The sequence below is a fragment of the Bubalus kerabau genome, chromosome X (assembly GCF_029407905.1).
Source record: "Bubalus kerabau isolate K-KA32 ecotype Philippines breed swamp buffalo chromosome X, PCC_UOA_SB_1v2, whole genome shotgun sequence".
Taxonomy (NCBI): Eukaryota; Metazoa; Chordata; class Mammalia; order Artiodactyla; family Bovidae; genus Bubalus; species Bubalus kerabau.
The window spans coordinates 107641294-107657557 of record NC_073647.1 but is presented as its reverse complement, the minus strand read 5'-3'; the positions used below and the strand labels follow the sequence as shown (position 1 = coordinate 107657557).

At 38.2% G+C, this 16264-nt stretch overlaps 1 protein-coding gene across 35 annotated transcripts in view; it reads left to right on the top strand.

Moving 5' to 3' along the window:
* The window catches only part of HUWE1 (HECT, UBA and WWE domain containing E3 ubiquitin protein ligase 1), a 157474-nt gene that overhangs the window by 87181 nt on the left and 54029 nt on the right, over positions 1-16264 (top strand). For all 35 annotated transcript variants that reach the window (XM_055563870.1, XM_055563864.1, XM_055563867.1 and 32 more), the window contains 7 exons: positions 3584-3641; positions 4637-4813; positions 8530-8775; positions 9848-9981; positions 10941-11035; positions 13346-13537; positions 16013-16229. In XM_055563870.1, the coding sequence (XP_055419845.1) occupies positions 3584-3641; positions 4637-4813; positions 8530-8775; positions 9848-9981; positions 10941-11035; positions 13346-13537; positions 16013-16229 (1119 nt within the window). The remainder of the gene's footprint in view (positions 1-3583; positions 3642-4636; positions 4814-8529; positions 8776-9847; positions 9982-10940; positions 11036-13345; positions 13538-16012; positions 16230-16264) is intronic.

Genomic DNA, 16264 nt, shown 5'->3' with positions numbered 1-16264 from the left:
TGTTGTTGTTTTCACTGAAATCAGCAGTATTTGAAAAAAGTGATTGTATTTGATCTTGAGACACAAGGTTTGTGCTAGAAATCTGGAATAAGGAAACTTAGGCACTAGGCACTAGAATCTACCCCAAATACATGGAGCTCTGTTCTACATTCAAAGACATTCACCACAAGTAGTACTAATACTTATTTGTTGGCCTCTTTCTTCTGCCTTCTAAATTGTTTGAGCTCAGCAAAACTGACATTGCTAGGGGTGAATATACTTGCCAGTAAGTAACCAAGCTTTTCAGTTGGGCACCATGGTTTATTTTTGTGATTGATTCCATTTATTTTGCCTAACTTAACCACCTACCCTGAACAACTTGAAAGAAATGGGTTATATAAATCCATGTGCCCTTTGAAACTTGAATGAAAACTGTTTGAGTTTAAAGGCATCAAATGCAGAGAAGCAGTTTCCTGAATTGTGGCCCACTGCTGCTGCTGCTGCTAAGTCGCATCAGTCGTGTCCGACTCTCTGCGACCCCATAGACGGCAGCTCACCAGGCTTCCCCGTCCCTGGGATTCTCCAGGCAAGAACACTAGAGTGGGTTGCCATTTCCTTCTCCGATGCAGGAAAGTGAAAAGTGAAAGTGAAGTTGCTCAGTCGTGTCCGACTCAACGACCCCATGGACTGCAGCCTACCAGGCTCCTCCATCCATGGAATTTTCCAGGCAAGAGTACTGGAGTGGTGTGCCATTGCCTTCTCCATGTGGCCCACTGGAAGGGCTCTTTTTGCCAAAGGCAGCTGTGTCTCCTCGAAGTGGGAAGAAAGACCTGATTTTCCTACCCACCCATCCACTCCTCTCCCCCCAGAAAGCCAAAGCATGACATCTCTTTTCCTGTACCTGTGTACTATGACACTCAATTGGAATCCTCTACATCTGATTACGGGCTCCAGCATCCTAAATACACATGTAAAATTAAATTTGGGAATGTTTGTTTTGGAGAAGGGGGAGAAGCAGAAGTTTTTAATTTGACAGTTAATGTAAATTATTTCGTTCATTATAGGAATGCAGTCTTTCATTGTTTCAAAGATGCTATGAGTCAAAGATTTATATGAGGTTCAGTTCAGTTCACTTCAGTCACTCAGTCGTGTCTGACTCTTTGCGACCCCACGAATCACAGCACACCAGGCTTCCCTGTCCATCACCATCTCCCGGAGTTCACTCAAACTCATGTCCATCGACTCGGTGATGCCATCCAGCCATCTCATCCTCTGTCATCCCCTTTTCCTCCTGCCCCCAATCCTTCCCAGCATCAGAGTCTTTTCCAATGAGTCAACTCTTCGCATGAGGTGGCCAAAGTACTGGAGTTTCAGCTTTAGCATCATTCCTTCCAAAGAACACCCAGGGCTGATCTCCTCGAGGATGGACTGGTTGGATCTCCTTGCGGTCCAGGGGACTCTCAAGAGTCTTCTCCAACACCACAGTTCAGAAGCATCAATTCTTTGGCGCTCAGCTTTCTTCACAGTCCAACTCTCACATCCATACATGACCACTGGAAAAACCATAGCCTTGACTACACAGACCTTTGTTGGCAAAGAATGTCTCTTCTTTTGAATATGCTATCTAGGTTCGTCATAACTTTCCTTCCAAGGAGTAAGCGTCTTTTAATTTCATGGCTGCAATCACCATCTGCAGTGATTTTGGAGCCCAAAAAAATAAAGGCTGACACTGTTTCCACTGCTTCCCCATCTATTTCCCACGAAATGATGGGACCATATGCCGTGATCTTCGTTTTCTGAATGTTGAGCTTTAAGCCAACTTTTTCACTCTCCTCTTTCACTTTCATCAAGAGGCTTTTTAGTTCCTCTTCACTTTCTGCCATAAGGGTGGTGTCATCTGCATATCTGAGGTTATGGATATTTCTCCCAGCAATCTTGATTCCAGCTTGTGCTTCTTCCAGCCCAGCGTTTCTCATGATGTACTCTGCATATAAGTTAAATAAGCAGGGTGACAATATACAGCCTTGACATACTCCTTTTCCTATTTGGAACCAGTCTGTTGTGCCATGTCCAGTTCGGATTTCCTTAAAACCAGGTAGTAGGGGGATTTCTGAGTTGATCATTTTTAGTATTCCTATATGATGTCCTGAGCCTGGAAGGCAAAAAGTTGACGATAGGGAGCAAAGTAGTTACTGAACAAGTTTGTTCTTGGAGTTTAAGAACCACTGTTTGTATGTTTTCTCTCTTGTTCTCTCCAGTTTCCATCTAGCAAGTGGAAAAAGTACCTAAGTCCCATTTCATGATAGTTACTTTGGCTCTTTTCCCTTTTATTTGGCTTCTTCAAAGGGGCAGGTATCTCTCTGGGCTAGAGCCACACCTGTAATTCTTAGTTGTAGAGATTCTCTCCCAAGAAGGTACACTTAGGCTGGGGTGGTGTATAATTGGTGTAAGTAGCAGTGGTTCTGAGGTGGAGGTTTATAGTCAGGGAAAGGTTTGCAGTCTTCCCAGGAAATCCTTTCACTCCTGGCATATATATAGGTCCTCCCTTTTTACAAAGTTCTTCCCCAGATTCTTCACTGAATGTGTTCACAGCATCCTACCCAAGCTCTTGCTCTGGATATTTTAGCTCTAAAGCCATTCATCATGCCTCTCCACTCTCTTTGCCTAGTCCTCATTTTGCTGCCAAATATCTTTATGCCTGGCAAATCTTTGTGCACATTTTATCTTGCTCAGAGGTGAAAATTACTAGTTTCTTGCCATTTTTTCTGCCTTCTCTCCCTACATTGCCCTTCTTCTGTCTCTGCCCTTTTCTCCTAAAGGCCTATGTCCAAAATTTTCCTTATTTGCCTCAAGTTTTGTCCTTTCCTAGGGTTTATCTTTTAGTTAGATTTTGTTTTAGTTTGTGGGTTTTTTCCCCTCTGTTTATTTCTTAACAAAAGCCAAGATGGGCTAAAGACTGCATTTTCTGCAGCTGCGGCATTATTGCAGCCTTCTTATCTTCAATGCATCATTGAAGCATCTGAAGCAAAAGGACATTATCACAATCTGTGGATAATTCTGTGGAACAGTCTGTGGAAAAGGCGGCCTTGGGTATAGCCTCCATCTTGGACTAACTTCATGTGTTCTGGATGATTGATAAATCTAAGCATGGAATCTTGACTAAAATTCCATTTCCTGCTCTTTATAACTTTAAATTTGATGTAAGAACATGTTAAGATGTTTCTGTATTTCTTTCTTTCTAGCTCCTTTCTTCAAGCAAATATTTAAATAGTCTCTTAATTGACCTTGCTTATTTTTAATATTTTCATATTGATGAATTCCTCTTAGAGTAGTTCGCCTAATTTAGAAGTTTCTTTTGAGATACGTACAAATGCTGTGTTTGTGAAAGCTTGGTTTTTCCTTTTGTGCTCTCAACCTACTCAGGCTAGGAGACCTACCTTCAGAATTGATTTCACCTCTTTTCCTTTTTTTCTGGGCTGTATACTAAAGGATATGTCTTAACTGAGAGAAAAACCTAGAATTTCATTATTTCCTTTTCTTCTCTTTGCCCTCTTACACTGGTATTGTGAATTTCTGTGTAACTCACTCTTTTCTCCCTTAACAGGGTTGTTGGTACAGAGGAGCGTATTCCTATTCCCCTCATGGATTACATCCTTAATGTGGTAAGATTAATGGTAGGGCAAACTGAGTAAAGATGTATGTTTTTCTGGAAAATGTGTGGGGTTACCAAATAATCTGATGACTTAAAACTGGGGCCCTTAAACTTCAGAGCAGTGGGAAAAGATGTACAAAACTTGTTCTATGAAATTGATTTGCCAAAATTTAGCTAGAAATCCCCTTTTTGAAGAGTCCCAGTTTTCTATTCATCTCCCTTGGGAAACCAAACAGGAGGACAGTGGGCTTTGTTAGGCCAGTCTAGTATTATGTTCTTATGAATGTGTCCCAACATATTTTTTTCCTACTACTTGGCCATTTTTCTCATTAACTTCTTTCTCTTTTACCAAAAAAAGAAAAATTTAATGTGGTGTTTTCTTTTAACTTCCTGTGTGTGTCACAGGAAAAAGAGCTGGAATTTTCCCAGAGTTATCTGTAAGGGGAAGCCCACTTAGCATTTGTTCTAGCCCAATAAGCACTTCCAGACAAGGCGTCCAGAGATGGTGTCTCCTTTGGCTGTGTGTTTGTTGGCCATATTTTGCTTTCTTACCTTTACAAAGTGCTTCGTTTGGTCTGAATCAGTGTTCCAGGATTCTAAGTTTCATTTGCATTATGAGCACATTTGAAGGAAAGTATCTATGATGTTTACTTCCAGGGAGAGGCAACACATTATCATGCAAGAAGCATTAAACAAGCAAATTAAGAGATTAAACTTGATTCTGTCACTAATTCATGGTGTAGCCATGTGCAAAGTAATTTAGCCTCTCTGTGCTCTCAAGTTATGTGACTTTAGGTGTAGCTGAAAAGATAGATTGGGAAGAAGTTGTAATTACTCTTTATTTTCTGAATGTTTAGGTTTCATATAATATGCCTATCCCTTTGTACCTGATTATCCTAGAAAATCCTGATTTCATGACTATAAGATTACCCCATCCATATTCCAAGCTAGCATTTTAGTTCCAAGTGTCAGGCTCTAACTTTTTTTTAAATTTTCATTACCCAGATGAAATTTGTGGAATCTATTCTGAGCAACAATACAACTGATGACCACTGCCAGGAATTTGTGAATCAGAAAGGACTCTTGCCTTTGGTCACCATTTTGGGTCTTCCCAATCTGCCCATTGACTTTCCCACATCTGCAGCCTGTCAGGCTGTTGCAGGTGTCTGCAAATCCATATTGGTAAGAAGCATCTGACCAAATATTTTCATTTCTTTTAGAAATCAACTTTGCAATACTTCTATATGCATGTTTTTACCATGGTCTCCCCTTCAACTAAAACATAATGAGAAATTTGTGGTTATGTACTGCAAGTGGATTTTGTGACTAATAGTGTGCCATGTTATTTCTCATTGAAAAGTCAAGTGTTCTTCTTCCCTGAGTTTGGTATGTAGGTCTAACATAAGAGTTTTTTGGAAGGGAAAATGTATCTCCAAGAAAGCTTTGGAGGTGGGTTTTAACACAATCTTGTATTGTTTCACCATGTATTTTTTTCCTTTGTCAGGCTTGATACTTGTGTATTTTAAGCATGGTTGATCCGTAGTTCATTGCTCGAATTTTGCCCTAAAAATGAAGTTGCTTTAAATAGTGGTAAAATAGACATAACATGATAATTACCACTTTAGCCATTTCTAAGTGTATATAGTTTAATTGTGTTTAGTACATCACATTGTTGGGAAAACCATCTCCAGACCTCTCTTCATCTTGCGAAACTGAAACTCTACACTTTAATAAACAGCTTTCAATTCCCTTCTCCCTATCAGACCCTGGTAACCACAATTCTACTTTCTATCTTGAATTTTGACTATTCTGGGTATGTCATATAATTTGAATTCATAAGGTATTTTTCTTTGTGTAACTGATTTAATTTGCTTAGCATAATGTTCTCAAGATTCATCCATGTTGTAGCATTTGTCATAATTTTCTTTTGCTTTTAAGGCTGAGTAATAGTCTAGTGTATATATAAACTGCATTTTGTTATTGATAGACATTTTTAGTTGCTTCCCTTTATGAATGGTGCTGCTACAAACGTGGATGTGTCCTCCAGACTCTGTGTTTGTATATATTGAAAACACTTAAGATCTACTCTCTTAATAAATTTCTGATATATAACGTAGTATTTTTTATATATTATATATACATATAAAATTAGCTAATTATAGTTACCACATTATACATTAGATCCCCAGAATTTATTCCTCTTATAACTGAAAGTTTGTACCCTTCGACCAGCATCTCCACAACATCCCCCAGCCCCTGACAATCACCATTCTACTCTCTGGTTCTGAGTTTGACTTTAAAATGAGATCATACCTGAGACATTGCTTTCAGTTTTTTGGTTATCTACCCAGATGTAGGATTTGCTAGATCATCTGGTAGTTCTGTTTTTAATTTTTTGAGAAACTATTATATTATCCACAGCAACTACACCATTTCACATTCCAACCAACAAATTCTCTGCATCCTCATCAACACTTGTTATTTTATAGTTTTTTGATACTAGCCAACCTAATGAGTATGGCATGAAATCTCATAGTTTTGATTTGCATTTCTCTGTTGTTTAGCAATGTTGAGCATCTTTTGTGTGCCTGTTGCCCACATGTCTTCTTTAGAAAAATGTCTGTTCAGGTCCTTTTTGCAAAACAGTACATTTTTTCCCCAAAACCAGTACATTTTATTTGACAACAGACTCCACAGTTTGTCTCAGTTGTGACATATGTAGATGGTTTTAGATTGTTTTTTGGTGGTCAACCATACTGAACAAGATTTTTCAATCTTCAAAACAACCAAGACTCAAAGAGATTGTACGTTTCACTTCAGTTCACAAGTGAACTGTGTGTCCTCCATTTATCGAATTATTTTTTGCATAGATTTCCCTTTGAGGTAAAAGGGTAGAGATGAAGCCACTCCCCAATCTCAAAGAAGTAAGGTGTTGCTGGCTGGTGTTTCTCAGCAGGCTGGCACATCTGTGTATTTCTTGTCTAATTCTTCTCATTGGCCTGGAGCAGCTCTTCACATTTTCTCTAGATAGCCTAGCACTTTTTCACCCCCGGTTGCCTGATGGTTTCTTTCTCTCATAAGCCTAGAGCTTCTAAGGATAAGGCAGAGCCCATTTTTTAATCAGGTTTGTTTTTTGTTGAGTTACAGGAGTTCTTAATATATTCTGGATATTAATTCCTTACCATAAATGATTTGTAGATTGTTTTCTCCCATTCCATGAGTTGTTTTTCACTGTGTTAATAGTGTCATTTGATGTGAAAAAAGGTTTTTATTTTGATGAAGTCCCAGTTTGGTTTTTGTGGGGGTTTTTTGTTGTTTTGTTTTTGTTCTTTACTTTTCATTGCACATGCTTTTGGTGTTATACCTAAGAAATCACTGTTAAATTCAGTGTCATGCAGCTTTTGTCCTATGACTTTTTCTAGGTGTTTTATAGTTTTAGCTCTTATATTTAGGTCTTTGATCTGTTTTGAGTTGATTTTTTATATGGTATAAGGTAACAGTCAACTTCATTCTTTTGCAGTTTTCCCAACACTATTTGTTGAAAAGATTATCCTTTCCCTATTAACACCCTTGTCTTGGTAACCTTGTCAAAAATCATTTGACCATGTATGCAAGGGTTTATTTAAGAACTCTCTAATCATTGGTGTTGATGTCTGTCTTTCTTTATGCAAGTACTGCAGTGTAAGATAGTTATATCTATTTGGGATCCCTAGAGATGCTGTATGAATTTTAAGAGAGATTTTTTTGTTTTCGAAAACAAAAGCCATTGGGATTTTTATAGGAATTGGATTAAATCTTTGACATTTCTTTGTTAGCTGAGTTGTGCAATAAGTAATTTCTGCTGAAAGTCAGAAATCCAATTTCTTGAGGACTTGGAAAGATCCATAATTGTGACATTTGCATTTAATATTTTATTTTGCTTTTCTCTTCTTTGCAAATACTTAATTCAGTGCTATTCATAAGAGAGAGGGAGAAGGGAGGCTGCTCCATGTTTATTGTACCTTTAAGATACTGTGAGGTTGGATAGATTTATTTAAAGCCATAGGAAAGGCACATAAGCCCTCCTATTTGAATGGCAAGTGATAGTGTTCACTGTCAAGATTTTTCTTCAGACTCAAAAAAAATTTACAAGGGCCATATAATCCTTGAGTTGTCTCCAAAATAAGAAAATGCCTAGCTAATGCCTCAGAGAAGGTGATGGCACCCCACTCCAGTACTCTTGCCTGGAAAATCCCATGGACGAAGGAGCCTGGTAGACTGCAGTCCATGGGGTCGCTAAGAGTCGGACACGACTGAGTGACTTCACTTTCACTTTTGACTTTCATGCATTGGAGAAGGAAATGGCAACCCACTCCAGTGTTCTTGCCTGGAGAATCCCAGGGACGGGGGAGCCTGGTGGGCTGCTGTCTCTGGGGTCACACAAAGTCGGACATGACTGAAGCGACTTAGCAGCAGCAGCAGCAGCTAATCCCTATCCTAGACTTGTCTCTCTTACTGTGGCAAGAAAAAAAAAAAACCATTTGTAACAATGGTTCATTTCCATGCTTTGGAACCTTACGTAATATTGCTCCCTATTGTGCAAAATTTGAAATTAATTTTACAGCATGGAGTTCTTGCTATAACAATATTCCAGTTTGGCCATCACAATCATGTTAAATTTGATTGACTTACCACATTTGAAAGCCTCTCATTTAAGACAAGTGATGTGCTGCTCTAAAAGGAGGTGTTTAGGTATGTCATACATGCATTCATATTTTGGCTCCACCATTTACCAGATGAGAGACCATGGCCAGGCCTAAAATTTGTGAGTCTTATCTTCCATTTCTTTCATTGTGACTATTAAGACATATGCATATGAAGTTTATTGTACATTAATGCTTTAATTATTATTATTTCAGACACTGTCACATGAACCCAAAGTCCTCCAGGAAGGTCTCCTTCAGTTGGACTCCATTCTTTCCTCCTTGGAGCCCTTACACCGCCCAATAGAATCCCCCGGGGGCTCAGTGTTGTTGCGAGAACTGGCTTGTGCTGGCAATGTTGCTGATGCTACCCTCTCAGCTCAAGCCACACCTCTACTACATGCACTCACTGCTGCCCATGCTTACATCATGATGTTTGTTCATACTTGCAGGGTTGGACAGGTAAGAATTATCTTAAGGGTGAACATGTTGGTTTAAAGTCAGTAAAATACCTAGGCCATATACCTGGCATCTTAGTGTACTTAGAAGCAGTTCTACCTAGGCTGACTGGTAAGTTCTTTTGGGTTGGGTGATTTAAGGGTTATGCTTCAAGTTGCCGTCTAGTTTCACTTTCCCTTAGTATTTTTTTAATTGGAAGTAAGGTGACAATATAACTTGTTTCATGAACTGGACCTTGAGAGTAAAAGAGATTGAGATAAATACAGGCGTTAATAGATCTATAGCATTCATATAGGCCTTGGGGATGTATAATCACCCCTCTTAGCAAGCAAGCCTCAATTGGGTGCTCATCTGGCCTTATTACTTCCTAATCTTTCTACAAATGCATGTAGACTTGATAATAAGATGGCAAGAAGGAAATTTGACCACAGAACTTTTTAAGTCAATGGTAATTAACAGATTACTAAAGATTTCCTAAATATCAACCTCTATGTTTGCACTGCATGTGAGGCTCCTCTTGTGCTTCCAGGAAGTTGAGGTTGTGAGAGGTTGTTTTTTGAGTGTTCACAGTTTTGCTACCTTTAGTTGTCAATCTAAAGATTAATGGTGCATTTTTACCTGGCCTATTTTATGCTGTTGAACAAGAGTGTGTTCTTTGAACAAATATAATTAGAAAACACAATTATAAACTAGAAAGTAATTAAATTATAAAAAAAAACTTTATGGGTTTATTTATTTATTGAAATAAATGGGAAATAACAAGTCCCTTTTCCATCTAAAAAATTTGGAGGCTGTCTGTGAATCTGTAAAACTGTTTCTTTGATTTAGAAAAACGGAGTTGCCTATGACTCCTGTTTTTCATCTTACAAAAAAAACAATGAGATCTTAAAGATAGATTGTAAATATTAAAAGAGAATACCTGTGATCTTCAGTGTGGAAATTTTGATGAAGCTGATAGCTCTGAGAATAATGAGGAAGGAAAAATAGAATCCCTTATCCTTTTAAATAGCTGAAAGTTCATTTTGATCATTCAGAGGGCATCCCAAAGATCACCTTCTTTTTCACTTGGTTACAGAGTGAAATTCGTTCCATCTCCATAAACCAGTGGGGCTCTCAGTTGGGTCTGAGTGTTCTGAGCAAGCTGAGCCAGTTATACTGTTCCCTGGTATGGGAAAGCACTGTCCTCCTCTCCCTCTGTACCCCAAACAGGTAAGGGAATGAATGGTCATCTCTTTTATTATCTCTTGTCTATCCCAACAGAGAAACTAAACTTAGTGAGCCTGGAGGATTGCTTTGGTTAAGGATAGAAAGGTAAAGAGTTCAGAGGCTTTCTTGTCTGAGTTCATTCAGGCTGCTATAACAAAATCCACTAATTGGGTTCTTATAAACAATAGAAATTTATTGCTCAGAGTTTTGGCAGCTAGAAGTCTGTGTGGTTAGGTGAAGGCTCTCTTCCACATTGTAGACTTCTCATTGTATCCTCACATGGTGGAAAGGACTGAATCTCTCTGGGGCCTCTTTTTATAAGGGCTTTGTCCCATTCATGAGGGTTCTACTTTTAAGCACCTATCAAAGGCTTGGACTTCTCTGATTACTCAGATGGTAAAGAATCTGCCTGCAGTACAGGAGACCCAGGTTGATCTGTGGGTCAGGAAGATCCCCTAGAGAAAGGAATGGTTACCCACTCCAGTATTCTTGCCTGGAGAATTCCATGGACAAAGGAGCCTGGCAGGCTACTACATTCCATGGGGTCACAAAGAGTCTGATACAACTAAGTGGCTAATATGCACAGAGACTTTACTACTAATACCATCATCTTGTGGAGCATTAGGATTTTAACATTTGAATTTTGTGGAGACACAAGCATTTAACCAGTAGCATTGTCCTTCCCACTTACTAGCCAAAGGGCTTGCTTACAAATGTGTTGTGCATCTTTGATATGATATCCCAGTATGGTGGATGTTTACAATTTGATCCTGTTGTTAGACAGGTCTAAAGAGTTGAGTTAGAAACCAAACGTCTGGAATTCCATCATTGCAGATATTTAATTAGGTTAACTTACCTGCTGTGGGAAGGGAATGGTGTCAGTTAAGCAGGTCAGAGATCAAGTACAACATAAAAAAATGAGTTATCAGAAGTTTTATTGCTCACTGTTTCTCTTCTTGCAGCTTGCCATCTGGGTGTGAATTTGGCCAGGCAGACATGCAGAAACTGGTTCCAAAGGATGAGAAGACAGGTACGACCCAGGGCGGAAAAAGATCAGGTAACTCCAAGAAACTTAAAGTCCAAGCCATTAATTCTTTTAAGTTCTGTCTCAGTGTCTTCATAGGTTTGTTGTGAAAATTTAGTTAGCTCTATCATCTGTAGTCTTCAGGCTTTTTTCCATTCATTAGTTTTTAGTTATATATTTTAAACTATTTTCAGTTACTTTCTCTATAAGAAAATATACATATCCACAATGATAAAAATTAGAAAACATAGTAGAAAGAAGAATAACCAATATTTATACCACAGAAAATATTTTGAAAGTGTCTGCTTAATCTTTTTCCCTGAGGATATGTTTTATTAACATAGTTGTGATTGTCTTAGACATATTTTATAGATCTCTCTTCACTTAATATTAAGTGCTATGTAAAGGTACCATGAATTAACCATTCCCTATTAAGTTTCTAATGTTTTGAAAACTGAACATCTTTGTATGTATTTTTTTGCAAATATTGAGGTTGATTCTTAGAAATTACTATAGGTTGAATGGAAAAAACTGAATTTTTAATTTTTATTAATTTAAATGTAACAAACTATTATTCTGTTCAGTTGTTGAAAGACTAAAGTTTGGAAAACTTGGGTGTATGAAGTGGTTTTTTCAATTTATGAAATATAGATCAATTAAGGAAAATTTAATATCTGTATTAAGATGTACTGTAAATGTAAAATAGATACCTTTTAAAATTATTTAGTATAAAAATGTATAATCTCATTCATTTTTATATTTTATTATATGTTAAATAACAATTTTTATTATATTGAGTTACACGGTGTATTCAAAAATTATAGCTTTTTTTTAACTTTTTAAGTGGTTAGTAGAAATTTTTAATTATCTATGTGGTTCACATTATGTTTCTATTGCACAATGTCGTTTTAGAAAATAGCTTTTATATTATATTAAAATAGAAGTTCCAAATTGCAATAAGCAGAAATTATACAATTTGGACTTCCCTGGTGGCTCAGTGGTAAAGAATCCACCTGCCACTGCAGGAGACATGGATTCAGTCCCTGATTTGGGAAGATTCCACATGCCGTTGAGCAACTAAGCCCATGTGCTACAGCTACCGAGCCCATGTGCTATAACTACCGAAGTCTGTATGCTCTAGAGCTGGTGCACGGCAGCAAGAGAAGCCACTGCAGTGAGAAGCCTGTTCTCCACAACTGAAGAAAAGCTTGCAACAGAGACCCACCAAGTGGAAAATAAATAAAATTAGAAGAAGAAGAAAAAATCATACAATCTTCTGACCCTAATGGAGCAAACCTAAAATTAATAAAAGCAGATTTTCTAGAAAGTTTTTTCTCCTATACTCTGTATCAGGAAAAAAATAAATTTGATAAACTATTTAAAGAAAACGGTGAGACATTTCTATATATAAAAGCCTATTAACTATGCTTAAAAATTGTATTGAGATTACTAAAAATAGAGAAAACGCTAAGGAACTAATAAAGCAGACATAAGTTATGAAATAAGTAATGACATATGACAGCTAGTTATTGTATTGGGGGAGAATGGGACAGAATTAATAAGATATACACAGACTTCTGGCAAGGTTAATTTTGTAGAAATTTCTAACCAGAATTTAGAATATCAAGTTTTGCCAAAGTGTACCAACTTTAACTTAAAAAATAATTTACTAAGAATCAGGAACAAAATTAGACTCTGGCAAAGAATTGCCTTGCATAACAATTTAGATATATTTTTCCCCAGCAGTTTTTTCCACAAATTTAACAAGGATAACTCCATTTACACATACAGTTTTTTCAGAATATTACAAAGAAAACTTGGTGATATGTTTTATATATTGCCTAATGTTGATTCTTAGGTCTAAGAGCACACACGACCACCCCAAAGAAGACATATCTCAAAAATTTAAATTCTAGGAAATATATTTCTCCAGTAGTGATCTATGATGTCTGATTTGAGTTTATTAATGAGCTATAAAATTCTAGCAAGGTATGTGCCTTGAGAGTGTGGGTCACCATGCACATTGTATTCTGTGCGAAGTTTCTGAGTCCTGCAGTATGCCTACAGTCTTCCAGGGTAGCCCTGGGTAAAGACTTTTTAACATGCTCCCATTGGAAGATAGATGTCAGTGTTACCTAGTTAGAAGGACTCCAAGGAAAGAAGCTTATCAGTACAGTTTTGTGTTTGTTTGTTTTTTTTTACTTTTCAGATTTAGGAAGTTGTGGCCATTTAAAGAGTAACAAGCACTATAGATAGGTAGCTCTCTCTTGGGACTCTTCAGAACAGGGAACCAGTTAAGTCCTGGCTTACCATGGTCTTACTGCTCCCCTCTTATGGCTACAGATGGGGATCAGGATGGAACCACTGGAAGTATGGATGCTTCTACCCAGGGCTTGTTGGAAGGCATTGGGCTTGATGGTGACACACTGGCTCCTATGGAGACAGATGAACCTACTGCTTCAGACTCTAAGGGCAAATCTAAAATCACACCTGCCATGGCTGCCAGAATCAAGCAAATCAAGCCATTGTTGTCAGGTGAGTGATTCTCTTCCTTCTATCTCTTTTAGAGCCCGGTATGGCTGTATTGTTTCCTTTTAAGGAAATTTTAAACTTGGTGGCTCATTTTCAGGTATCTGCTATGTGACAGGCTCTGTACTAACTGTGAGGGAGACAGAGATGAGAGAGTGGCTTTCTGAAAGCCAAATCTACCCCTCCTTTTCTTTCTACTCTTCTGCTACTGCAAATGACCTCTGATCCTACCATTTCCCTGAACTGTCTCACCAAGGTATCTAACCTCCTTGTTGCTAAGTCCACTGGATACTCTTCAGTCTCCTCACTTTTCTGCAGCACAGTGGTTGACCTACCAGTTCTTTCTCAAAATACTCTTTTCTTGGCTTTTGTGATATTAAGCCCACCTGCTTTCCTATTACCTGTCTGGCTAGTGTACTCAAGTCTCCTCTTCCTTTCTCTGTCATTCAAATATAGCTGGCAGGTAACACAGTTGATTTGTGTTTTAATAGTTACTTTGCCACCTCTGTGGGAACTACAATAACATGATACAAGATCATATTAAAGATGTGCACTGGGGACCTCTCTGACGGTCCAGTGGTTGAGACTCCGTGCTTCCACTGTGGAGGGTGCAGGTTTGATCCCTGGTCAAGGAACTAGGATTCTGCATGCTGTGCTGTGCAGCCCCTCCCCCAGAAAAATGCACTGATATGTCTTTGCCATCTTTCACCCCTTAATTTTTGGGGAACCTATTTTGTATGCCTATACCAATTTTGTATGTTTGCCACTTTATGACCTCTTACTGTGAAGGAAAATGAGGACAACTGGGAATTGGGAGTTCTGCCCAAAGGAAAGCAAAACATGGCCTTTGGTGCTTCCATGTGTTATTTTAAACCCTGTTGAATTTTACATTCCATTCTAATTTGCTTAATTCTACTCCTTTGTTTTAATTTGGAAGTCTACCTCCACTTTCCCCATATTGAAGGAAAATTGACCATCCAAGAAGATGCTGATGTTTACCTCTCCTTTCTTTGTTACACCTCTGAAACCTTTGAACACTGTGGGGTTTCTATGTGGGCCCAGCCCATGCTTTTGATGTCTGTTTCTCTGTGCTTTCTGGCCTTTTGTTTTTCTCTTTTATCCTTGCTGACTACTTTTGAGCCACTTTGCTGTCTATTCACTTGAAAGCAGTGGTGGAAAAGTAAAAATTTAATGTTTACATGCATTAGGCTTTCAAAGTCTAGGCACGCCCAACCTCCAGTCAGGTAGTGCAAGTATCTGTAGCCTATTCCCTCATTATAATTGGGAGATCCTAATGTGGTTCGATTAGGAAGAAGAAAGGCTTGTTCCTTTCTTAAGCTTTATATCTCAGAACTTACTGAGTTTGGGGGGGAAGGTATGATATGTAGCACCAATTCAGATAGAGCCAATTTTTTCACAGTGGGTTCATATGTTGTTTAGTTGCTAAGTTGTGTTCAACTCTTCTGTGACCCCATCCAGTCTCCTTTGTCCATGGGATTTCCCAGGCAATAGTACTAGAGTGGGTTGCCATTTCCTTCTCCAGGAGATCTTCCCAACCCAGGAATCGAACTCACATCTCCTGTCTTGGCAAGCAGATTCTTTAGTACTGAACCACCAGAGAAGCCTGGGTTCATGTGTATATGTATGTAATTAAGAGATGTGCTCTGATTCAGACCTAGTCTTATCTCTGGATTGTGATGAAATGTTTATTTCAGAAATACTGTGACAGCATTTTCATTTGTGATTTTAAGAGTAATAAATATTCACTGTAGAAAAGGTACAGAGAAATGTTTTAAGAAAAACAGGAAAATACCCATGTTTAGATATATTTTCTTTTTCTATACATCTCCTTTTACATGTTTTATTTGAATTCTACCTTTTTGGTTCAGCAATATATACTGAAAAGCATCCTACAAAGATGAAAATTTGAAATACTTGTAATCTATGTAATACCTTATTAGATTTTTATAAGAAAGCCACTTTTTATATTTTTATGCTTTTCCAAACAATCTTTTTTCGTTTGGGGACCATACATTTAATGTTGGTATACATATGATGTTCTTTTCTGGTCTAGGTTGTTAGCATTTTTGCCAGTTTTAAAGTTCTCTGGGCATTTTAAGTGACTCCATAGTTCAGCACATATTATAGATACACCATTTATGTAACTAGTTCATATTGTGTATTGCTTTCTGCAAAGGTGGTTTCAGTTTATATCTCTACTAACAGTGTGAGCGCTTGTTTGTCTTTCATATTTGCTATATATTGAATGCCAATATACTTCTCCATCTCCTGCCTTCAAAAGAGGCATTTATTCCCTGTGGAACTTCTTTTCAGATATCATATGTAGAGACAAGTCCAGGTGTTACATAGAATATTATGTGGGAGGAAGTAGTCATTAAAATGTATTAAGAGTAATGTCTCTGTTATAATGAAACCATTCTGGAAACACTGTACAGCCTTATTCTGACTTTTGGATTCCAGCTTCCTCTAGATTAGGCAGAGCACTGGCTGAGCTGTTTGGACTCCTTGTTAAACTTTGTGTGGGGTCTCCTGTCCGTCAGAGAAGAAGCCATCATGCTGCCAGCACCACCACAGCACCAACACCTGCTGCTCGATCAACAGCCTCAGCCCTCACTAAGCTCCTCACAAAAGGCTTATCATGGCAGCCTCCACCATATACGCCTACTCCACGCTTCAGGTGAGGTTCTGCTTGAGATGCAAAATCTAATTGGT